Raw genomic sequence first — 18,398 nt, 5'->3', positions numbered from 1 at the left:
GCAACTTCCTTTCAGTTGCTCAGGGCAAAATCTGACCTCAGTTCCTCTCCATCTGTCATCCGAGCCATCAGAAAACCTTACCGGCTCTCCTTCAATATAGATCCAGAATCCAATCTTCTCATTAACTTTGCTACCACTTTGGTCCTAACCACTATCAGCTCTCCCCTGGATCAGGGCAGCAATCTGCCGACTGAGCTCCCGCTTCTACCCCTGCCCGGTTACAATCTACTCTTAATATGACAGCCAGACTGATCCTTGTAACACCTAAGTCAGATCACAACACTTGTGCTCAAAACCCGCCAATGGCTCCCCATTCTCACTCACAGTAAAGCCCAAGTCCTTATTGGGCCAAAAACGCTCAGATGGTGGGGCTTCTCCTCCCGTCCCCGTCCTCGCCGCAAACTCCACTTCAGCACACGCCTTGCTGCTATTCCAGGGCAAGGGGCTTGTCCCCACCTGGGCCTTGGCTCAAAACGCCCACCCTACTCTACCTGACACTTTCTCCATCTGTCCTCCTGGCGAACTCCCTCACCTTCCTCTGCTCGAATCTCACTCGCTCAGTGAGGATTACGCTAACCACCCTTTCTAACCCTGCAACCCAATCCCTACTCTCTGAGCATGTGCATCCCCGGCCCCCTTTACTCTGCTCTGCTTTTTCCTTTTCCTCTAATACTTATCACCACTTATAAAAGGTTATAAAGAAGAGATTTAGATGGGCTATGATGAAGCAAGGAAGGCTACCCTGAAAACTCACGCTTAAATGGACTTGAATGTCTATTGGGAAAAGGTGGCATGACCCCGCGTGGCGTACTGTCCAGAGGAGCAAAGTGAAGACTTAACCTACAGGAGTTAATAGTAAAACACAACAGAAATAGACAGCGATTTGAAATCCCAGTGGGCACAACTAAAGCTAAGAAGCATGAGGGAATTCCCTGGTGGTCCAGTGGTCAGGACTCTGTGTTTTTGCTGCCGAGGGCGCAGGTTCAATCCCTGGGTCGGGGAACTAAGATCCCACAGGCCACCGTGCAACCAGCATGGAGCGGCAAAACAAACAAACAAACAAAAAAACTAAGAAGCATACGTTACAGAGAGGTGGATTTGCAGGTCAACATAGGAAAGGTGAGAGCAACCAAACATGGGAAGGCCCCCCAGGAGGCTGCGAGCTGCCTCTTGGCTGTGGAGTTTGGACACAGACAGGATGAGCCTGTATAGGGCCGACACGGAGAGGAATCAGACATGCCACAGGGATCTGGGGGAGACCTTCCGTCACCAACGCTCTCTCTGTGAGAGTTTCAAGACACCCGAGAAGCAAAGGGAAGGGGAGCGCAGGGGCTGGTAAATAGCTGAATGTGTACACTTTTCTTTTTTCCACCATTTATCCTTCTGTCACACATTTAAACAGGTCAACCATTTACTGCACTGACCAAGGCCTACGTGGACCTGAATGTTACGTAACCGGCAATATTGCCAAAGGATGTGTCTGGAAGACGACAAATAAACAGAGCTCTGGATAACTATGTGTATTATGTTTGTGTAAACTATGAACAAGTGCCTTACCACGAGTGACTGGAAGAGCGATCGTGACAGAAACAGGATCAGTGAAGCACAGACTGACACGTAGAGGAAAAGGGCCAAGGGACGTTCTGGGAATCAGCGCCCCCTGGAATCAAGGGGGCCTCCAAGAAGCCCACGTATTCTAGGCTCTTTCAAGTCCATGAAAACTTAATGCGTGTGGCAGAAGGTTTGAAGATGCAGGCTCTTCCCTACAGCCCCCATCGCCCTGCTCATTCCCACGTCCTTTCACCACAGCTCACATCATGTGGCCGGAAACCAGAAGCATCGCACACACGGCCCGCCACACGTGTTGCCCCCCAGCCAGGGCTTCTGCTCACGGAAACCAAAGAAAGGAGAACAGGGAGAAAGAGGCCCAGCCTGCTTCAGCTTTTGTCTCCGAGGCCAGCATAGAGCCCTGTGGTTTATTTCACTCGGGCTGTGTTTACATACAGCAGTCAGTATGGTTCCCATTTCCCTTCGGAACACCGGCTATAAATTACTTGTTGGAAGTGTCGGCCTCCTCTCTTCCCATAAAAGGTTGGGCAGAAATGACTGAGGCCCCAGCGAGAGGAGGTCAGGGGTTGGAAGGGAGTGACTTCCTTCACCCACGTCCTTAAATTAATCGACTGATTCAACAAATACCTACCTAAGCACAAACTACGCGCCGGGCACAGTCAGGGATGCTTCCGTAAGCAAAGCAGTCAAAACAAAACAGAAACCCTTGCCCTCACAAGGCGCTCCAATTCGCGTGAACTTCATCCACACCTCACCTCAATTCCCAGGTTCTGAGCTCTCAGACCACCTAGGGCTGAGCATATCAGAAGGGAAATGGGAGGCAGCCAGAGCTACTATAAGTAAGTATAATAATAATTATAGTCGTTACCATTAGTGTGGATGTTCTGAGGGTTGACTACGTGCCCGCCACTGTTCTAAGCGCTGTACGTTATTAACTTATCAGATAGTCATAAAAATGCCATCAGTGGGCACCGGCTGCATTGAATTGTGATCCCCCCAAGCTTAAATTCTAAATGGAAACAGGGTCTTTACAAAGGTAACTGAGTTAAAAGGAGGTCCTTAGTGTGGGCTCTAATCCAATATAACTGATGACCTTACCAAAAGGGGAAAATGGGACAGACACAGGTAGAGGTTTCACACCCTGAAAACACAAGGAGGAGATTACCACCTACAAGCCATCGACAAGCCAAGGAAAGAGGCCTGGACTAGATCCTTCCTCGTGACCCTCAAAGGAAACCAAGTCTGCTGACACCTTGATCTGGGGCTTCTAGCCTCCAGAACTGTGAGACAATTCATTCCTGCTGTACGAAGCCAACCAATTTGTAAAAGTGTCTGCTGGTCCTGAAGGTTGACCTTGGGTCAAAATAGATAACTGCCACGTCCAGGGGCGGCCGGCAGGCCGCTGGTCCCCTGGCGCAGCCCCGGATGGAGCGTGTAAAGAGCAGGACACCCCGTTTACTACAGAGGCATCACGAACGCAGCTTCCTCACGTGGGTAAGCGACCCTGCCGCTCAGCCCAATCAAACACGCTATTTAATACTCTGTGCCTTCAAAGAGATCTATTTCAATGAGTCATTCTAAATACTTGCTACCTGAAAATGTTCATGTTTTCTTCTCAGCCCCCATCTTGTGGACTTTCTATCTCATTTAACTGGAAATAAAGCTCAAGTATGATGTGGTCCACGGCAGATAATAATAGCTCAGAAAAGCCGAATACACAGCATGAGAAATTCCATCCCAGACTTGGCAATAAGTAGGAGGGGGCTAACTGTTAAATAAGGGAGAGTCATGTCACTCAGGCCTTGCTGTATTAATCCAGGATAGTCTCAGACTTCAGGACTGCAGTTACTTTTAACAAAACAAACACAAAAGAACTTGCAGAATTTTATTTTTCTTTCTCCTCCCACCTCTCGTCATGGGGCCTCTGTCTCTCCAACTCACACATACACACACACACACACACACACACACGCAAAACCACTGCTAATAATACCCTTATTTGTATATCTTGTTTGCTTTTATTGTTTCAGGGGCATTTCAAATAAGAATAATGTAGCCAGTATTTTCTGAATGCTTACCATGATATCACTGTGCTAAGCACATTACATACTTTATCTCATCTACTCCTCCCTCCGGTAACTCTGTCAAGCAGATATTATCATTCTCTCCACTTCACAAGGAAGGAAACGGAGGCGAAGTTCAACCCCTGGCTCCTGGCCACACAGCTAACAAATGACAGAACCAGGATGGGAACCCAGTCTTTGCAGGCGTCCAGAGCCCCGGCCATTCCACGGAGCTCCGCGCCAGCTTGCGTGTGCCTTCTGACCAAGAAAGGATGCAACTCAAAAGAAGAGGCTTTCCTCGCTGGACTGTGCAGTGGCCCTTTCTCTAGGGCGGGGGAGATGCTGGACCACATCATCTTTTCAAGTGGCTCCCAACTCACAAGCCTCCAGCTCTCAATTAGCCCCGGGTCTGGAATCACACCCACGAGGTTGCAGTTTAAGGGAAAACAGCCCTGTCATCCACCTAGATGCTTTCTGGGACAGGAAGCTTCATGAGAACCACGAAAATACAAGGGGAAAATAAAGTGGGGCTTGCCAACTCCCTCCATCTGGGTCCTGCCCACAATGCCTCCACCGCTGGGAGCAGTTTCCCACCTGAAGGCCGGAAGACGCAGCTTTATAATGTGAATCTAAAGGAGCCAGTGGGGAAAGGGGGACGGAAAAAGACACCTGCACCTTCTCACCACAGGACAAATTTTAATATGCTTTCTTCATCATTTTCAATAACAGATCATAGCAACCGAAGTTACTTTTAAGTGATTGAGTGCTTTACCTTTTAGGGCCCCAATGACCGAACGTAAGAGTACTAAAAACTACGGAAACATTTCCACTTGCCATCCTTCACTCTGGCCTACAGCACGACCCATGTATGAGATGGAAAACAAGTGCTTTCATCCCATATCTGAGATCAAAATTGTGAGTCTTCACTTCTAAGTCCAAGCGGTACCAGTTCTCCACATCCTGGCTGAGTGAATGGAGGATGCCCATTTTGTGGAGAGGAAGACTGAGAGAGAGTAACCATCGATGCCATTGCTAAGCCACACTGTGAAGGAGGCCATGGTCATGGTGACGATGAGACCAGAACAGACAGGGACCCTCATTCCATCAGGGAGCAATCAGAGAGCATCCTTGGATTTGAAAACAACAGCTCAAACGTAATTAAGAAATTTAGACTGGCATGAATATGTAATGTACACATTTCTTTGCAGATGCCTTTTTTCTCTGACAGGCTGGTGCCAACTTTCATTTGGAAGAAATCCATTTTCATACAAAGGTAACCGAGAGTGACAGGACATAGGAAACCTACCTCATTTATCTTCTATGAACTTAAAAAAAAAAAATCAGTTAATTGCTTTTCTAGGAAGCTATTTTATGAAATCACAGTGCTTCATCTTTCTGCTCTTTATTCGTGGTATAAATGGTGATTTTAAAATGCCCATCATGAAAATGCTATGATTAATCAATACATCTTAAACAATATAATGACTTCTTTTAACAAACAGATTTTTGATCAACCAAAAACGGTCACTGTGTTCTTGTGGATGAATTATCAACCCCTACGAAAACTCCTAACACACAGTCTATTAATTGATATTCAAATGTAGGTGCCTCTTTCCCCTTCACTGACTAACCTACAGGGAGGCGCGGCAGTCACTGGTTTCCTTCCTTCCCTGGCTTTGCAAATGCTACTTTTCCCAGCTCTTCAAGTGCTCTGCAAGAGCAGTTTTAAGTCACTGCCATTTATTAAATTAATAGCAAACAGGAACTAAAACGTGTATCTTTTAGAATGCCACTGCTGAAGCTGTAATGTGCCAAACGCACGGATTTCATGGCTGACACCCATATTTTATCTCCACGGCACTGCGTTATTAGGCTTTTTTTTAAAGCATTATCCCATTTCTGCCTTGCCTATAGCACCTGGCATATAAATACGCATTTTTTATTTCTAACAAATTCGAGACTCATATAAAGCACACTTTTCCAATCTAAAATTATCATTTTAGATAATTTCTTATCCTATTTCAAATAACAATGTCTTACTAGTCCGTGAGCCAAAGACAGGCACTGTGAAACTAATGACGCATAAGTTTCAGGGGCTCTGGAACCAAGGTTCCTCCAAGGTCCCAAGAGGGACCCTAAAAATGTATTTATATATGTTTTTGTAAATATTTCAAGTTTGGGGACTTCCTTGGTGGCGCAGTGGTTAAGAATCCGCCTGCCAATGCAGGGGACACAGGTTCGAGCCCTAGTCCAAGAAGATCCCACATGCCGTGGAGCAACTAAGCCCGTGCGCCACAACTACTGAGCCTGTGCTCTAGAGCCCGTGAGCCGCAACTACTGAGCCCACGTGCCACAACTACTGAAGCCCATGCGCCTAGAGCCTGTGCTCTGCAACAAGAGAAGCCACCGCAATGAGAAGCCCACGCACCGCAACAAAGAGTAGCCCCTACTCGCCACAACTAGAGAAAGCCTGCGCGCGGCAACGAAGACCCAACGCAGCCGAAAATAAATAAATTTACACATATTAAAAAATATATATTTCAAGTGTAAAATATTTCCATATTCTTTATTTCCTAAACAGGACCCCCAAGACAGTATAAATGTTGGGCCCCACAACCTATATCTGCCCCTCTAGGTTAACAGTGAATTATTTGCTACACGTTAAGGACAAAATATTAATTGTGTGTGTATGAGACAAAAAATAACTCACTTCAACTGGAAATAAGATTCAGTGTGCCCTGCCCTGGAACGTTCTAGAATGCCTGCTTCAGCCATTCCTTAAGGCCCCTGTCTCCTACCTAACAGGAGTCACCCTTCCAAGTGGCCGGCCAGGGAAGGCTCACTTAATGAGGGGTGACGTCAGGAATGAAAGACTCAGCTACAAAAACAAAATTATGTTTTTCATTAACACAAAACTGAGCTGGGCAGAGCCAGCCAAGAGGCAGGTGGATCAGTTAAGGAATTCCCTCGAGGGCCTTCACTTCCACATCAAATTGCACTGCATTTCTCTACACTAATTACCTATTATTGAAGATGAAAGAATGATAACAAATGATTCGCCACAGCAGCTGACAGACTGCACGTGTCCGAAAGAATGAAGGATTTACCAAGTGCAAAATCAAATTCTCAATTTAAAAAAATAGCATAGAATCTTTCTCTACTGTAAGGACTATGAAAGGTGAGGGAATTTTCTTAGGCCTAGAAGCCCAATTTTAAATTTTGTCTGGACTGTGAGAGAAATTGCAAATTAAAAGTGAAGTGCTGGAGTCTAATTTATTCAATTCACGTAAATTTCTTGGAGGCAGAGATCACATCTTAAATTTTTTTTTTTAATTCCTCACACCACATTACACCTAGCCATTGATTTGATTTTCTTATGAGGAACATCCCTATCCAGTGTCATACAGCTATATTTTCACTTCCCTTGTCTTCATGTTACTTTTACCCAATGCTTCCTTTTAGCCTCCAAATTCTTCACACTGTCTTAAGTCTTGCTTTCCAGCTAACATCCTGAAAAAGCGTAGTCAAGTAATGTAAGTTCCCTTCAGGTCATCTCCTCTGTCAATTTTCCTAAAATACACATTCCCTCTCTCAGTGGAAATCAATGTCAGTACTAATGAAAGGACATTTTCATAGAGGTGGTATCTGTTTTAAAAATATATAGGCATTAAAATTTTTTAAACGGTTTGCCACACTGTTTTAAACCCTCCAAAAATAAAAGCAAATATTCCTTCAAATCCAATTAGTTGTTAAAATTCTTCCATTTCTATTATGATTGTGGCTTTATAGAAACGTCCTATAAATACTGAATGATACATCTGCAAAAGGTTATTTCTTAGTCCCTTGGGTACTGTAAAGAAACCAACCAACAAACAACAAACCCTTTGAGTCTGAAGGCTAGGAAGCGTTACTTTCAAACTTCCAGGTAGCCCCCTGTTGCCCACTGAGAAAGAGTCATATTGTTATTATAATTGTGGACTGTTTGAACACACAAGATTTAAAAGATTCAAATTACCATAGTGTCCATAATATGAAAAGCTTTTGGCTAAAATAATGACTGTATACCCTCCCACACCAAAAAAAAAAAAAAAAAAAACAAAACACCACCACCCCCCCACCGACTATAACTTTGTTCCACAAACAACACTTCTTCTTACTTCTTTTCTATCAATGTATGATTGGCCTCTTTGAAATATACCTCGTATTGATAGAATGTTAGGGGAGTTCAATGTCATGGAGGGAAATGAAACACTTCCTGTATAAAAGCTCTCATTTCTCTCAGCGGGACCCTCTATCTCACAGAAAAAGTTCCGTCTTGCTGTGATTACCCAACACCTGTACAGGGTGTCATTCCCAATCGGGGGTCCTGAAAGGGCATCCTGGACGTGTCCACGTGATCAAGGACATACCCAAAAGCCTGATGAAACTGTAGAGTCATCCACATAAGGCTGCCCTGGTTGTCAAAAACAGGCTTTCCACCAGAGCTTCATCAACTCATCAGGTTCCAAAGTAAATACATTGTTACCTAATAAACTTGGAGTTTCTTTGGTACATGAAAATCATTTTAACAAGGAATCACTGGGGATTAAAATTATAAAGGGAATCCTGGTGGTGAGTCGCCTCTGTTCAAAAATGAGTCATGCTTTATTGGCTGGTACAGGCTCTTTGATGAGGAAAACAAAAATCAAAGCGCTTGACAACTTCAGTTCTGAAAGAGGGTAACTACGTGTGTTTCCCACAAACTTTTTTTTTTTTTTTTTTTTTTTTTGCGGTACGTGGGTCTCTCACTGTTGTGGCCTCTCCCCTTGCGGAGCACAGGCTCCTGACGCGCAGGCTCAGCGGCCATGGCTCACGGGCCCAGCCGCTCCGCGGCATGTGGGATCTTCCCGGACCGGGGCACGAACCCGCGTCCCCTGCATCGGCAGGCGGACTCTCAACCACTGCACCACCAGGGAAGCCCCCCACAAACTTTTAAAAACATAAATGCTTGCAGAACTTACGTTGTGCTTCCATTAATTCCTAATTAACACTTTTTGGGATCCATCGTAAATGAATAATCAAAAGAAGTTACTGGTATACATGTCACTTAATTTCCTCATGAGAGCCTGTGTAAACATCTCAGAGTAATAAACATGTCTTCTCTAAGAGGAATACATTGACCTCCCGATGGGTGCCGGGCGCTTTCTGAGATGAGAGCTCAGAAATGGGTAAAGCTCAGCCTTGCCGGACAGGCAATGAGAAATGTCAAATCATTTGTTTCGTTTGGTTACTAGATCAAATTAAGATACAAAGAATATTCTGGCCACACTGTTATTCCATCTTTAGAAAAGAATATATCAAAAAAAAAAGAAAGGTGAACAGTTCCTAAGTACAATGTTCTGGAGCTCACATTGTATTTTAGTTGGTATACCATATCACAGCAAAACAAAACAAAACAAAAACGTGCAGTCATATTTTTTCTTCACATGTTCCAGACAACTGTCATCAATTTGGAATAGAGTACGAGATGTGCTTTTCTCAAACAAAACCTCATTTTCCATCCAGATGTACTGTTCAAGTGACCGCAGCCTCTTTGCTACCTCTGTGATTGTGATTTACTTGTTTTGAAGTCTAACAGTCCTTACATCCATCCTATGTATTTTGTAATGCAGTGAAAAAACACTTTAGAATAAACTCAAAATGTAAACCAGAAGATTCTGAACTAAAATATTTCACTCTCTTCATATAACCTAAGATCATTTTTTCTAGGACAAGGAGAATTCTCACTTGATTAGCAACAACCAACCTAGATCTCAAATATTTTAATATGGATGGGACACCTGAAACATTTGAATAATCACCATATTCAATATTGAATCATTTAACAATTACTTTAAAACTCATGAGGAGGTCTACCCTTGTGATGCTTGTCCTGGAACATTTCAAAACTGACAAAAACGTTGAATTTCTGAACTCTTTTACCCAGAAATCAACCTCTTTACATACTAAAAGCTTTGACATGCTTTTTATTCCAGGGTATAAAATCTCTGACAACGCTGGCTCGTGCACACACACACACAAAATTCCCTTGAACTATACGGACGGAGGCATTCCTTCCTGAACTAACACGGACACACCCCAACAGCATTTGCTGGTACTTAAAAATACTCTGATGATAATCAATTTGAGATTTTAAGAAATCATTACGGATGTGTACATCCTTCCACACTGATGGCTACAAATCCCACATGCCGTCAGTCACACACTGAAATGAAGACACACGGGAATGGAATTGACACCTAGTCAGCTCGTCCCTTGGAACCACTCGGAAGCGTGTAAGTGGCGCTGAGGAAAGACTCACCTCTCCTTGCTTGGGGATGCTGAACTTGGCGAGCTTGGCCTTGGTTCTGGCGGGCTCCGGCTTGGCGGCTGAGGCTCCCCTGTAGGACGCGCAGTGCACGCTGGTCTCCGTGGACGACTTCAGCTTCGGAGACTCGTTGGGAGCCTGGTCCTGGCCATCCATCGGCCGCACGTAGGCAGTCGGCTTCTGCTGGACGAGGCTAGGCTTTGAAGCCAGGGATGGAGGAAAGTTCTGAACACAGTGGCCACTGCCACTGTGCTTGGCTCCCATAGCAGGTGGCCTGTCCTGGGTCTGAAGACCCACCTCGACGTTGCACACCTGTTTGGTCCGCGGCTGCTGTCTGCCAACACCATCTCCGAGCAAGGTCCTGAGAGAGCCCTGTTGTGCTGATTTGGAAGAAGAAGAAGAAGAGGCAGATGAGGATGAGGGGCTCAAGACACAGGGGTTAAGGTTTTTATTATGGTTCTCTGGGTGAGCAGGTCTGTTCAAATCAAGCGTCCTGTGTCCGTGCTTACTTGCTCTCTGTTGGCCATCGGACGGTGGGTGCCCGGCCTTCTGCCAGCCCACGGTGCCCCTCTTACTCTGCTGCCCAGGGACCACTGCTGGGGCGGAGGATGTGGTGCTGCAGACGGATGCAGGCTGGGTCTGGGCTCTCGAATCTGCAACAAAATGCTCGTCAATCTTGTTCACGGGAGCCTGAGGAACCCCAGGTTTGGGAACGCCAACGAGATGACTCTGATTCGATCTATCCGTTAAAAAGTCTTTCATTTCATCGTAATTGCCTAAAGTGTTCTGGAGCCGGTTGGAGAGCTCATCCCCCTTGTTAGTCTGGAAAAAGAAGAACATAACATCCATGCTCCTGTTACAGACAATGGAAACACGGGAAATGATGGAGAGGTGCCTTTACTGCTACAAGAGGCAGGGTTGCCACATTCAGAATGGGAGCTCAGAGATTCCATCAAAACGGTCAGCGTCTCTGAAGACGTCTGTCAACACTCTGTATCTCACTAGGACTGGACCGCAGCTAATGGCCTCAGAGGGCATGAACGAAGCATCTCTCCTTGGTACCGTGCCACAGCCAAGGAAATCAGGAAAGTTACGATTGCAACTTCACAACCTGGTCTGGATTAAGTCTTTCCAGGACTAGATTTTCTTTTCCTTTTTCTTTTTTCATCCCACTGCAAGCTTTCCTTGAAAATTCAGATTTGGCTCAAATTATTTGGCTTCCGACTTCTAAATATAGAATTATTCTTGTTAGAAACCCAGAGGGACAGGCAAAAGAAATCAGAGAGAAGCTTACAACGAGCGTGGGGTTCAGTCTGCAGGAAGCCCTCAGCCTGAACCATCCCCAGTTCCAAGCAGCCTGAAATAGGAATGAAATCTGGGGAGCTCCTTCATTTTGCAAGCAAAGGTATATTTCCGCCCTTTGATATAAATGAGAAACAATCCAACATTCCCTTTCTTATGAGCCCTATCGAGTACCCTGCTCCTAGCATGACCTGTGGGTGACAAATACGTAACCCAACCTCTCTTTAGTGTTTGTTTCCTAATAGCTAAGAAAACACAACAAATGGCATTGACTTTGCAAACTGATGCAGAGATGAAACCAATTACTGATAAAAGTCATAGCATGCAGATCTCCATCTTAAACGAAAGTTATATTTCATTGAGGGACTAGCCAGTAAAGACATGTGAAAGAGGCACCAAAATTTGTGGGGGAAGACCCCATCCTCAGGGGCTGAGCTGTCTGAAGTTTGGTTGGCCAACTCCTGTAGTCAAGACAGCCGACGGGGTTAGAGGGAGGGATGAGGGGTGGAGATGAACAAGTGAAAACCATCTACCTTGTAGGGTTCACTAAAGAGGGAGTAACTTGAATTAAACGCGCCATCATCCTGCTGAGTTTCCTGATTTCTTCTTTCTCGTTCTTTCCTCCGTAACACGTTTCTATCTGGTTCATAGACACTGCATCAGGGAGAGAGAAGAGAGAACAACCACACACGAAAAAGTTAAAGGTAATGCTCAATACAACATTCACCTGAATGCAGAGGTCTGATTCACGGGCAAATGGCAATGGTAACGGGAACACGGATCAGATGAAAGCCAGTCTAATCAAGCAGTATGACTCGGGTGTCCGAGAATTCCATTCTTCGGGAGGAAAAAAAAAATCCTTAGGACAAGCTGCAACCAGTACTAGACCTCTCTGCCTGATGTGTGAAAGAGGAAATATCTAAGCAACTTTGACAGGAGAAGACTGAAAATAACCTTCAAGCAGAAGGTAATTACAGAGATGTGTAAATAGAAATTATGAGTGTATTTCCTCTTATGACATGGCCCCAGAGTGTTATATGGAAATGCTCCTACTCTTTTCTTTCTTTCTTTCTTTTTTTTTTTGCATGGCTGTGCTTCTGTAGTGATTCTTTCATTAATTAGGTCCCAAAAGAGCTGTTAAAACTCCATGCTGCAGTGGTTTTCACTGTTATGAGCCTTCTTCTGATCTCTGCTAATCAGTCAAGTTGTCAAACTCCTACTGAATCCATCCTTCCTTCTGATATATTTCACACGATCACTCTTCCTCACTATGAAAAATGCGCTAAGAGGAAGGGGTGTAGGTAACGAGAGAGAGGACGGAAATTGAAACATGGTTATGTCATCAAGGAACTCAGCCTTTTTGTGCAAGAAAATTAATACCTATTCTCCCAAGATATAATTACAAAGTGACCAGAAACCAAATAACTAGAAGGACTTAAGGAAAAAACTAAAAGGCTAATTCAACTAATAATAAGGAAGTGACTTAAGTGACTGAAGGAAATAGACTTGTCTTTTCAACTCAGTAGACAGAGAAATCTGGCCCCAGTGTAGACAACGGAACTGACACTACCCCTTGTAAGGAACTGCCATGTCCTCCAAATGAGCAACTGTGTGCATTTCAAGCAGACCCATTTGGTTTAAGCGACCTTGTCATCGCTTTGCTTAGAGTTCAGGCTTGATCTAGTGGACAGAGGCTGAAGCTGGGAGCCAGGACAGCCACGTCCTGACTGTGGTCCTGCCATAACCAGTGATATGATGACGAAAACGCCATGCAATCTCTCTGCAGCCCAATGTCTTCATGGTGTTGTCACAAGGTTTAAATGCGAAGGAAATCTACAAAAGGGCTTTGGCATAGCTTCAGGTGCCCCAAATCCAATGCACTGCTATTAAATGTTGCTGATAAGAAGAAAATCTGCGGGTTCAAAGAAACTTAAAAAAATAGTGAGGTTTGGGGTTTTGTTTTGTTATGTTTCAGCTACATTGCTATCTTGAGTAAAAGAGCATACTTGTGTCATGTTGCTGTAGAGGACGCAAATCAAATGATCATAAAATAAATATTGCTTATCTTCCTAGCTCTGCCCGTGTGGCCAGGGTATATTTTAAATTCACTGTCTAAGGGGTGATGCTCTGTCAAGACTTTGAGAGCACCTAAGGCATTTCATTTAAATTTCAGATAAGGGAAGGTTAAAATACCCAGAACATGTAGCCTATTAGCATTTTAATTCAGCCTCAGTACATTACCCAAAGTTACTCGATTTGGAAGTCCAAGCAGTGACCTTCATGGAAAGGGAGGCTGCAGCCCCAGCCTCCCAACGGCGAGGCTCACAGCTCCAACCCCACAGTCACTGGAAAGTCTCCGGGGTGGCCGTGGTGACAGTGACGGGCATAAGGGAGGCACGAGATGGGAATGACACTCCATCACAGAACCAGGCTTCAGATTCACAGGAAGGGGCACGACTGTCCTGCCCTGCTTGCAGGGCAATATGCTTCTGCAATATGAAACCCCAGCTTTCATGAACATTCCATGGATTTCAAATGGAGACTGTTCTGAGGATACACAACTCATGCTGTGGATGGGCATGAAGTGGGCTGCAGCCAGGAGAGGCGCTGCAGGTTTTCTAGGAACCGGCTGGATTTCTGGACCCAAAGCAGCATTTGCAACCAGAAACACAAGCTCGCATTGCATGCATCGTACTTCTCCTCCTCTCCGATAGGTACAAGCGGTTTGTGAAGCACCTACTGTGTGCAACTCCATGCACAGAGACTCCCCCAGACATGCTTGCTGTCCTCAGCCAGGTCAAGCCAACCAAACACACAAGACTGGTGTGATGCATGAAGTGGCCTGATGTAACATGGAGCAGGTGGTCATTTAGGATGATTTCCAGGCTTCTGAGAAGCCCCCATACCCAACAGAATACCTCCTGCATCTGCTGGCTGACGACTGAAATTCCACAACTAGAGAGTCACTCCTCTGGTTTAAGATGTCTTCACCCCTGTAAGAAATGTAGACACCACAAGAAGGGAAAACACTTTACACCTGATCAGCCCTCAGCACCTTAGTGTGCACGAGTTTGTCAGCTTTTTCCCAAAGGCCAGGGAGAAAGGGCACAAGACATCAGGGTCCAAAGGGCACAGGACGTGTGAAGAGAAGGTCAGGAACAATGCAGAGTGTAGCAATGAAGATACATTTGGAAACCCTACCGATTTTGCAACGTGACTTGGATGTTTAAGACAGAGGCATTAGGATACAAGCCCAAATCAATGAGGCAGGTATCCGACTCACTGCATTTCCAAGGTCAACGATCCCTTCCAAATATGGAGAAGACGGAGGTGAGGGGGAAGCACTCCTTAAGTAAACCTGCCTCATTTCCCAACCCCTTTAAGCTGGAAGATAACCAAAAGCACTCCCAGATGCAAACCACCGCTGAGTAAAGTTCTCTAATGAGGTCCCGCTGGCACGCCCAGCCTATGGCCTCTGATACGAGGAGGACTGAACGCCCGCAGGACCACCTCCACATAAGCTACTAACAGAAGCGCACTGGCCACCTTTCACAGGACCGCCACGATGCCTGTGCCACGCCGTGCCCTCCACACCATCAGCTGAAACCAGAATGACCGAAGATGACAACCCGTCCCCCTTCTCCGGAGGAGGGCAAAGGAAACCCTGCACCAGAGGCAAGACTTCTTGACTGCCTTTCCTCGGGTTTCTCAGCTCTGCCACTTCCACTGAGCACTCAGCGCCTCCTAACAGGAACCCACCCACTCATCCTGAACTAGAACCACAACCCCCTCCTGTCATGTCAGGCCCGGGAAGCTAAAATGTCATCTGCATAAAGCAAATGTCACTGGAAGAGAAAGCCTGGACTTGCCAGCCCTCATCTCTCCCTAAGCGTCTGAACTCGTACCTCTTCTGCCTCGTAAAGACAGTACCTTCTCAACAGTGAGTCCACCGTTCCACGGACCGCAAGTGAGGCCTGGGCAGGTTGTCACAATCCTGGAGCACGCCTCTCTCTTGAAGTGTCACCATTAAAACTCAGCCCTCTTCCCTCTTCTGCCATCCCAGCAATATGAGGGCCAGGCCATTTGCTCTACAAGCAAAGGAACCTTCTCCCCTGACGTGCTGCACGTGAGGTCAGCTTCCCTGGGGACAGCTGCAGTAGAGAATTCCAATTCCTGGCATGCTAACACATCCATTAAACTCAGTAAGAGCCTCGTGTTGTGAGTTATGTTCCTTTGTTACTCACAGACGGCAAAATCTCTATCGTCTGTGAGGTGCTTCCTTCCTTCTGTGACAATTACAAGAGTCACACTCTTCGAATGGACGTCGCCAAACGTATTGACTTATTTTGCATTAGAGGCAGCCAACTGCTACGAGACTATTTATTATTTATTGCAGATGTAGAACAGTCCCAGAAAATGTGATTCCACATTTCGAAACCGGAGATTCTGCCTTTTTGTAAAGAAACAAATGGACTCTCGCTGGCTGCAGGCGCCATGGCCATTTTCCTCGGGAAAGCTGAGCTGTGAGCAGCTTTTTTTTTTTTTTCTCTCTCAAAGGCGGGACAGCCACTTCCTCCCCCTGTCACGACGACAGTGCGGCCCGAAAGGACTGGCCAGAACCGTTATTGTGAACGAGTCTGGCGCTGGGGGAAGGGGGCACAGCAGTGCTTCAATGTTAAGATGTGTAAAAAAGACAAAAGAAACCTCAAATTGTTTTAAAGTGGGGGAAACACATCCAAGCACTTTAACTCCACTGCACCAGGTGAACTGATACAGCTCAGAAGTTTTCCTTTACACCAACTGTCAACGCCGGAATTTTGTATTCTGTTTTGTAAGGATTTAATAAAAGTCATAAAAACTAAACAAAAAAAAGAAAAGAAAAGAAAAGGAGGAGCCTCCCCTGACCCCCTGTCCTCCTCGGGCTGTTGCTCTTTATGAGACACAGATTTCTGCAGAGCTGCTCTCCCTCCAAGGCCTGGTACTCTGAAACCCATGTGATCTGCGTTCACAGCAAGGTCCCCCTCCTCGCGGGGCTTCCACGGACACTCCTCACCGCCCAGCCCCCCACACGGCCAACACCGCCACCTCCACACGCTCTCTCCCCGGGCTGTGGGGCTGCGAGCCTGTTTTCCTCCTGCCTCTCGGGCTACTCCCGAGTGTGCCTGCGTGTTTCTCTTCCTGCGCCGCCCCTGTAAAATGTGCTGTCACTCCAGGCTCTAGGCCTGGCCTCTTCCTGGGTGACGCTGTGCATTCCTTGCCTGCAGGTGCCGTTTTCACATTGATGACGCGTGAAGTATTTTGTAGGGCAGTGGCCAAAGCCAATTATGCTGGTTAAGGAGGAAAAGATATCCAAATATGATATTATCATCATTTCCAAAATCACATGATAACAGCATGGAACTAAATAACAGTAATACCTTTGAGCCTCAAGCCTTCTCCCTTCCACTGAGCTCACAACACTTCACATGTATGTCTCTTCGTTATCCTTACAATGTCCCTTGAAGAAAGACAAAGCTGGTAGATACTCCGAGGAACTTAGGATGAGAGTCTGATCATCCGACATCATGTGGAAAGAACAGCAATGTCCAAAGTATTTTATTCAGGTCTATCCGGGAGACAGGACCTACCTAAGAGCCAGGAAGTGGCCCCACTTCCTACACCCTAGTGCCTACAAGCCCAGCGTCCACCAGTTGTGAACGTGAGCCACAGCAAAGCTAAGCAGGGTGAGTGAAACCACGGGAAGTCCTCTCTCCTTCAGAAAGAAGTAAAAGAAGAATTCTGGATCAAAGGCTGGCCTGTTATTTTTATACTCCCAAAACAACGAAAAACAAAAATCGGTCTCTTTCCACAGCACCCATACGAAAAGGATATCCATGTACTACAGAATAGAGGAATGGAGGACGGGTGAGTGAATAAAGAAATTACAGAGTCTAGAGTAAGCCTGCCAGGGCTGACAGTGTCATCACTTTCACCGGATCCGACCCAGGCACCAGCCAACTCCAATCTGTGCCCAAGCTGCCCTCCTGGAGGGAAGGCACTGGAGTTGGCACAGCGGCCTCCGCAACTGAGCCCCAGATTTGACCCAGCAGACCCACTGGCCAGAGAGAGACTCTGCCCTCCTCCTTCCTGCACCGATCCACGTGCAGCCCGTTCAAATCTGACCACTCGCTTCAAACAAACTGCATCTCCCATGACAAAGGCTTTCAGCCAAGGGTATATGTGGTTCATTGCACCCCTTGACTAGAATCATCAAAGTGTTTCATCCTTAAGAAAACAAACCAAGTAAACAAACAAAAACCCCCATTACTCTACCTACTGGTGTATCTCCAGGGTTGGGATCTAGGAAATGAGTGAATTCAAGGAGAAGAGAATGAGATGAACCTATTTACGGGGCAGGAATAGAGATGTAGATGTAGAGAATGGACGCGTGGACACAGCGGGGGAAGGGGAGGGCGGGATGAATCGGGAGGTTAGGATTGACATATATACACGACCATGTGTAAAACAGGTAGCTAGTGGGAACCTGCTGTATAGCACAGGGAGCTCAGCTTGGTGCTCTGTGGTGACCTAGATGGGTGGGATGGGGGGAGGGAGGTCCAAGAGGGAGAGGATATATGTATACATATAGCTGACTCACTTCACTGTACAGCAGAAACTAACACAACACTGTAAAACAACTATACTCCAATGGAAAAAAAAAAAGAGAGAGAGAATGAGAAACCTTTTACCTGTCTTCTGGATAAAGTTATCATGTTCTCCACATTGAAGAAATACTGTCCTCCTCCAATAGCAGGGCTACAATTCACTTTAGTCCAAAAGCATTTCTGAATGCCTCCTGAATGCCCTTGTGTCAGATACTGGGAAGACCATTAGGGCTGCTACCAGCCTATCCTGCTGCTGAGAAGCTAGCAGTCTAGGGGACCAGGGGGAGGAGAGGAAGGGGCCCTTCTAAGCAGAGAATGTTAACATCCTGTGGTCCGGCATGCAGAAGGAGCCAGGATTGCGTCCTGCAAGAGAGCTGCTTTGAGCTGGGTCTTGAGAAAGGGGCAGGTGGAGAGGGAAGGGAAGAGGGAGGACGCAGAAGTACAAGATACATAAATTACTATTAAGCGGCCTTT

The 18,398-nt window shown here is 46.0% G+C and overlaps 1 protein-coding gene across 1 annotated transcript in view; it reads right to left on the bottom strand.

Moving 5' to 3' along the window:
- AFF3 (ALF transcription elongation factor 3) overlaps nt 1-18,398 on the bottom strand; it is a 564,600-nt gene that overhangs the window by 460,393 nt on the left and 85,809 nt on the right. The window contains exons 2-4 of the mRNA XM_079940200.1: nt 11,814-11,934; nt 10,488-10,800; nt 9,973-10,358 (exon numbers count right to left, since the gene is read on the bottom strand). Coding sequence (XP_079796326.1) covers nt 9,973-10,358; nt 10,488-10,800; nt 11,814-11,934 — 820 coding nt within the window. The remainder of the gene's footprint in view (nt 1-9,972; nt 10,359-10,487; nt 10,801-11,813; nt 11,935-18,398) is intronic.

Source organism: Stenella coeruleoalba, assembly GCF_951394435.1.
Source record: "Stenella coeruleoalba genome assembly, chromosome: 13".
NCBI classification, from domain to species: domain Eukaryota; kingdom Metazoa; phylum Chordata; class Mammalia; order Artiodactyla; family Delphinidae; genus Stenella; species Stenella coeruleoalba.
This window is presented reverse-complemented; position numbering and strand designations above follow the sequence as displayed.